The sequence below is a fragment of the Fistularia commersonii genome, chromosome 34 (genome assembly GCF_037954325.1).
Source record: "Fistularia commersonii isolate RoL2024-O1a breed Wild chromosome 34, RoL_Fcom_v1.0, whole genome shotgun sequence".
In the NCBI taxonomy this organism is placed as follows: domain Eukaryota; kingdom Metazoa; phylum Chordata; class Actinopteri; order Syngnathiformes; family Fistulariidae; genus Fistularia; species Fistularia commersonii.
Genome location: NC_141317.1, coordinates 3,576,859 through 3,583,594, shown reverse-complemented (window position 1 = coordinate 3,583,594; position 6,736 = coordinate 3,576,859). Strand labels below are relative to the sequence as shown.

Below are 6,736 nucleotides of genomic sequence, written 5' to 3'. Positions count from 1 at the left end.
TCGATGTCATGCCACATGATGTTGCACATAGTGAAAAGTGTGTATTATCCATATAATACCAGTAAACGCTTCCATCCTCCACACTTCAATGTGAGGCCTATTTTTCTTTTCCAGTCTAGCGGAGACTAGCAGCTAACGCTAGAAATGATATTAAGGTCCAGTCGACACATCGGAATGCGTACAAGCCTTGTGTGGTATTCACCTTAAATTGTGCTCTTCCTCAAAATGTGACTTTCTAAACACGCGTTCACATGCACACACACACATAGGCATACACACACATACACACACACATGTGCATACATGCACACAATTTTGCTCCGCTATCCTTATTAGGACATTGCACGGAAAGCCATTCATTAGGGACATCCAAAAGTAAACATAGCCTCAACTCCTACCTTACAGCTAAACTTAAATCAAGACCTTGGAAATGACATTTTTTCCAAATAAGGACTTGCAGATGTCCCACGAGGACCACTCACCTAGCATGGTAAGTGTTTATACGAGACACGGTCCCCGAGAAGTAACAAAAATGACGCTCCTTTTTACATCTCTGACCGTTGTTTGTTTCCATCTTTTAACATGATTTAATCCTAAAAGACGTTTTGAACAGAAAGCTTCTATCTGACAGTGTCGTCTGCCTGCAGATCACATGGTGAACAGCATCAGCAGAGACAGAACACCCAAGTAATCCAACTGTAAACCGCCGCAAGTTGCAAACAACCAATAACATGCATGACAAAGCAGGCTTATGCGAGATAACCTCTCTACAGTAAGACAATAATTGGATCGATAAATGATCATGTGTTCAATTTACCGATTGATTTTTCAGTAAAAAGCAACGACTCATGAAGTAATCGGGGTTCGTGGAGCTCGATTGTTGAGGAGCTGATGAATGAATCCCTCAGGAAATAAATCGTACAATCGCACGAAAAGAAAGACGCCACATGCTGGAGTGTGTGACAGTCCATTCCACTGAATCCTAAGGGAGGGACGCATCAATTCAAATGAGAAGGTCCAAAAATAAATAACAAAGGGGCCACACATTACAAAACCCAACATCGTATAATGAAACAAATTGACTCAACAGTCACATCAATGATTGTAAAGTTTATTTTTTGCAAATCATTTTACAATAATTATCTCCTACGTAACTGGTGCAAAATGCAAAATGTTGTGAAATAGTATATGATATAACTTTTGAACCATTTATTTGCTACAGCTTCGAAATGCTTAATATTCAAAGTGGTTGCTAAGTTTAAATGTTATAATAAAAAATTTTTCAATCTAAATATTCTTCCAATTCTTCCAATGTTACTGTTTCCCCTCCAGTGTTCTGAGTTGTAATGGTGTCTTTTGTTCTTAGCCTCGCATGACTGGAAGGACAAACTGATCTCAGTCCGAGCAAACCATTAGCTGAATATTTGAAAAGGATTCACAAATACGGTTATTGATCGTCCGAAAGTTGACAATGTATCGGAACCTTCACCTCACACACAAAGAAATGCTTTTGAGCAGGAATTATTTTACTTAGTAACATGTATGTGTATGTTGTGTGGGCCGGGCTTTTGTAAGTGTTAATCTCAGCTCATTAACATTAACCACTGGGATTCTTTTCCTTTGCAAATCAATAATCCAGCCTCGTGAGACGGCTTTTGTCGGATTGTGCATCGAGGGAGATCTTGCGAGCTCATTTAAGGAGGCAGAGAATTAGAGAAATTCTGATCCCGAGGGTAAAGGTGAATTCCTCTCCTAATTGTTGGCCACTTCTGTCAGGTCGGACCTGAGGTAACCTTGTGGCAGGACCGGTGAAGAGAAGACACCGGGCGGGTTAAAAGAGGAGTCACTGTTGTGCGAGGAGCCCCGGAGTGGTGGCACTAAGACCCAGTGGAGAGCAGTGAGGCTGGGAGCTGCCTGCCTACCCGCCGCCTGCTTGTCTGCTCTGCAGTTGCCCTGGGCGCGTGCTGAAGCTGGAGATGTGTGCATGAAACTGTGTAAGGTGGAAGTGCGTGTGCGCACACGTGTGAGTGTGTGTGTGTGTGTGTGTGTGTGTGTGTGTGTGTGTGTGTGTGTGGGTGTGTGTGTGCGCGTGCGTGCATGTGTGTGTGTGTGTGTGTGTGTGTGTCACAGGCTGGAAGACAAGACCCTTTCCCTTGTCTTTTTAGGTCCATCCTTCCCTTCTGCCTCTCCCACCTGGAGCAAAGCCTAAACTGTGGCGGGGCAGAGAGGAAGAAGATTTGCATGTGTGTGTGTGTGTGTGTGTGTGCATGTTTGTGTGTGATGGGATGGGAAGGGGAGGAGGTGGTCAGCTTGAGAACTAGGAAGGTTGGGTGGGATTGTGATGACGAGATGAAAGAGGCCAGGTGAGGAGGAGACACAGGAGCATCCCTCTTCTTTTCCCTTACTCTCCTTTTCTGTATGACGTGGCGCGTGCGTGTGTGTGTTTGTGAGTGTGTGTGTGTAAGTGTGTGTGTGGCATGTGTTTTTGCTATATGTGTGGGAGAGAGAGCGAAACGGGTCTGCTTTGCTTCAGCAGACTGTGAACCTGCACAGGACTGAGCTGCCATCTCCATACTGAGGTAAGTGACAGATTTATCACCACATCTCCTGCTCTCTAAACATAAATGTTTGGAAAGCTGTGCTTTTTGATGGCGAGGCTCAAGTTAGGATGCGAGAAAAGGTGAGACGGCAGTATGATATAGAGCTCAGTCTTATTTTAAGAAATTATATTACACATCACAGTATATGTACATGAAAAGGCGGTCATCTGGAAAGTGGTGGGTCATTTACCTTGTTTCAAATCTGAATGTCGGTCGTTGTTAACACTTTTTTTTTCCAAGCAGTCCATTTTAAGCAGAACAACAGGCCAGTTTTTCTTTCCAGTAAATACCATCTTGTGCATATTATGGGATTATATTGTTCCCAGTTGGCAGCCCGAAAGATTCAGGTGCAATCATATTAGCTGAAAGAATTTTCACATCTTCCGTGTGACCTTTGGATTTATCTTACTGTTTACATTTTTTCTTTTTTTTTTTTTTTTTTTTACAAAATTCACAATATTAAAAGGTATTTGCCAAAATTACGTTTAAACATGAAATGACAGAACGGCCACTTGATGCGATGAAAATGCGTTTGCTTTGCAACACCGACCAGGGGCAATTTTGTTGTGCGTGTGTTGCAAACAACATGCAAAATAACCAAACAAACAAGCGAACAATGAGCGCTGATAAGGAGAAAGATCTCAGCGACGCTGTCGTACAGTGTGCTACCTAAATTATAGCTGAAACTTTTTTTTTTTTTCACGGGTCACTCGATCGGGCTGAAGGTGATTGTAACCCTTTGACCTATTCAAAGCCACCGACGCGATCTCGCGCCTCCCTGCGTGGGCAGGAAGAAAACCAGAACGGACGCCTTGTGGGGATCAAGCCTGTCATGAAATGGAAAAGTTGCACATATGCTGGCAGCATATGGAAATGTACCAAAGACTTAGTGCTCGTTCCACAACTTTTACAGTGCAAGGGGTTGCGTCCAGGTGAGGTTATGACAGTAAACACAGCGCTGGGCCTCTTAATTGCTCCGCCGCTCACACAAACACCCGTGCTCTCTGTCGAGAGATGCTCGGCGTAGATATAGTTTTCATCATTTTAAGTAGATCTCACTCAGCGGTTAATAAAAATGCTAAAAAATACTCTGTTTACAATGCTGCGCAAATAAAACAATGAGGTTTGTAAGTGGAATTTGTTCTTTTCTAGAGCATTGGGCTACACAGCTCATTTCCTTATCAAGTTGCCTTCGCAGTCTTGAGGGGAGCATATGGTCCATTTTAGCTCCCCGCGGTACCGGCTGCCCTGAAAACACACATCTGAGGATGCAGATGTCAGATATGGGCTTATTTCTGAAGCGAAGCAAAACCGCCATAGGTGCAATGACCATTTTTAGCCCGCGCTAAAACGATGCAGAAATAATGCTAGAAATAATGTTGCGCTTTGGAATAATGCTGCATTGAAAGGAAATCTCATGATAGGTTTTTTAAGTGGGGAGAGAAAGTTTATCTGTCATTTTTCGCTGTCTTATACCAAAAGGGCTTTTCTGGTTTGAGGGAAAAAAAAAACAAACAGATTTCATTGGTGAGGTTTCATATTCCACGATGTCAATTTACGAAGAAATCTGACTCTTGTGAAATTCAATTCAGAACACTTATATCTGTACAATGAGCATCATAAGCATTTTATGGAGCTCGAATGAAGGCTTTCCTGTGTTCTTGTACATTGTTACCCTGTCTAACCTTTAAACTATAATATTTCTTTCTTTCAGATTTTTCCAAATTAATGTTATACTGGAGGGTCACTGAGATAAAGGTTACATCTTCAGGAGACTGATCCCTTGTTTTGTTGAGTGCAGAGCTCCGGGGTGAAATCTAATGTTCCCGCCGCCATGAAAGAGACCACCACCTGAGCTTCTCGGAGACACCCTATGACAGGGGAGGATGGGTGATGGGCCCGTGAAATTCAACGGACTCCCTCCTCCTCGTCCCATCCTCTCATGGAGCACACCGTCACGCCGAGCCCCTCCTGGAACACTCCCGTCTCTGGACTTTCGTCACTTCCGGTCTCGTCGCACCCGAATGCTTCCGACGTGAGCCCGACCGTCACCGGCAGCCACCACGGGCTGGACCTGAGCCGATCTTTAGCGCTGTGTGCGATGCTCATCATGGACATTCTGGCAGTAGTGGGTAACTTGGCCGTTATGATTGTCATAACCAAAACGCCGCAGCTTCGCAAATTTGCCTTCGTGTTTCACTTGTGTCTGGTGGACCTGCTGGCGGCCCTGGTGCTGATGCCCCTGGGGATGCTGTCAGACAGATTCCTGGTGGACGAGGCCCTGTGTCGGAGCTACCTCTGCTTGAGCGTGTGTTTAGTGAGCGCTGCCATACTCACCATATGTGCCATCAATATCGAGCGCTACTACTACATCATCCATCCCATGCGTCACGAGGTGAAGATGACAGTTGGGGTTGTGGTGATGGTGCTGGTGGGAGTCTGGGTTAAAGCCGTCGTCATGTCACTGCTGCCTCTTCTGGGGTGGCTGCTTCAAGGCAACCAGGGCCCGGAGACTCCCGTAGACATGATTCCCGGTCAAAGACTCTGTTCCCTACACTGGACAGGAGGCAGGACCACACGCCTGCTTTTCATGGTCTTCTTCACGTTCATCTATTTCCTGTGTCCCATGATGATCATTCTCGTAGTCTACTGCAACATGTTCAAGGTGGCCAGAGTAGCGGCCATGCAGCACGGTCCCCACCCCACGTGGATGGACACCCCTAGGCAACGCTCCGAGTCCGTCAGCAGTCACTCCACCATGGCGGCCAGCCTCGGCGAGACCGGCGCCCGCAACACACCTCAGAGGACCTTCAGCGGCGGGAAGGCCGCCGTGGTCTTGGTGGCAGTGGGAGGCCAGTTCTTCTGCTGTTGGCTTCCGTACTTCTCCTTCCACCTCTACTCTGCCGTGGTGTCTACCTCTCCTGCCTCATTGGCCCAGGTGGAGGACGTGGTCACGTGGATTGGATATTTCTGCTTCACCTCCAACCCTTTCTTCTACGGCTGCCTGAACCGTCAGATCCGCGAGGAGCTGGGTCGCCACCTGGCTTGCTTATTCAAGCTGGCCGGCCCAGGTGAAGGAGAGCAGCTGCCCAGCCGCGAGGCCTCGATCGAGGAGAACTTTTTGCAGTTCCTGCAGGGCACCGGATGCAATCTGGAGCCCTGCAACTCTCACAGCCGTGTGGGCGCAGAAGAGCCAGAAACTGAATGCCTTCAGGAATCAGCTGTTCAGCAGAACACGCCAGCTGACTTCCACATCCCAGGGCAAATTCTTGAGGAAACCTCAGAGTTCATACAGCGGCAACAGCTGAACAATGAGCTGCATGTCTCAGAAAACTGCTGCAAAACAGTCCCAGAGCTGTAGCTGCCTTTAATGAACTGCCTCTCGATTCATCTAATAATCTAATATGCTTAGTTCTATTTACATTTTATAAAAAAAAAAAAAAGAAGTCAAATTAATACATTTCCGGTTCACTCTACAAGCGTGCTTTAAAAAAAAAAAAACAACTACATGGAATATATTGTGTGCATATTCTCATTCAAATCCCTTACATTCATGCTGCTTCAGCATTACTACTTATGAGAGCCATGCGGTGACAGACTGTTTTCAGACCGATGTTGGCAGATGGACACTAAACCTTCGGTGTCACTCGCACTTCAGCGAAGCGACATTAATCACAACAACGTGACAAAACTATCGGAGAAAGACATGTTTCTAGTGTCTGATCATTTTGCAATCCGTCAAAGTTCTGGACAGAGGGAGTGAAATTCGAGCGAAATATTTTGATATGTATTCCTTCAACCTTGTGCAAAACAAACTGTACTGTCTTTTCAGTCTACCTACGAACATAAATTCAGTATTTTTTTGTCAACAGGGTAATTGTGCGCAAGTTTTTTTAACTGAACAGAGCCCTATGAGAAAGCGGGACGTTTGAAGCAACACGGCAACACTGAAACACTGAGAGTTGTTGTACGAGTTTAACACCGCTGAAGTGATATTTTGTAGATGAGATAAACACTATAAAAGGAGATAAAAGCAAAGGTCGTCAGTATTTGGCTGTTTACTTGGTCAAGGATCTGTGTATTTATTACACACACACACACACACACACACACACACACAAACACAGTGACACACA

At 45.5% G+C, this 6,736-nt stretch overlaps 1 protein-coding gene across 3 annotated transcripts; it reads left to right on the top strand.

Annotated features, from left to right (window-relative positions):
• The first annotated feature begins 1,959 nt into the window (after window positions 1-1,959).
• gpr61 (G protein-coupled receptor 61) lies at window positions 1,960-6,736 on the top strand. 3 transcript variants are annotated; one of them, XM_086141189.1, is made up of 3 exons: window positions 1,960-2,363; window positions 2,537-2,579; window positions 4,402-6,736. In XM_086141189.1, exon 3 carries the CDS (start codon window positions 4,543-4,545, stop codon window positions 5,959-5,961), a length of 1,419 nt encoding a protein of 472 aa, XP_085997315.1. In that variant the 5' UTR covers window positions 1,960-2,363; window positions 2,537-2,579; window positions 4,402-4,542; the 3' UTR covers window positions 5,962-6,736. The 3 variants fall into 3 exon arrangements, with proteins under 3 accessions (XP_085997315.1, XP_085997312.1, XP_085997313.1); XM_086141186.1 differs by having other exon boundaries at window positions 1,960-2,579; XM_086141187.1 differs by having other exon boundaries at window positions 1,960-2,579; window positions 4,315-6,736.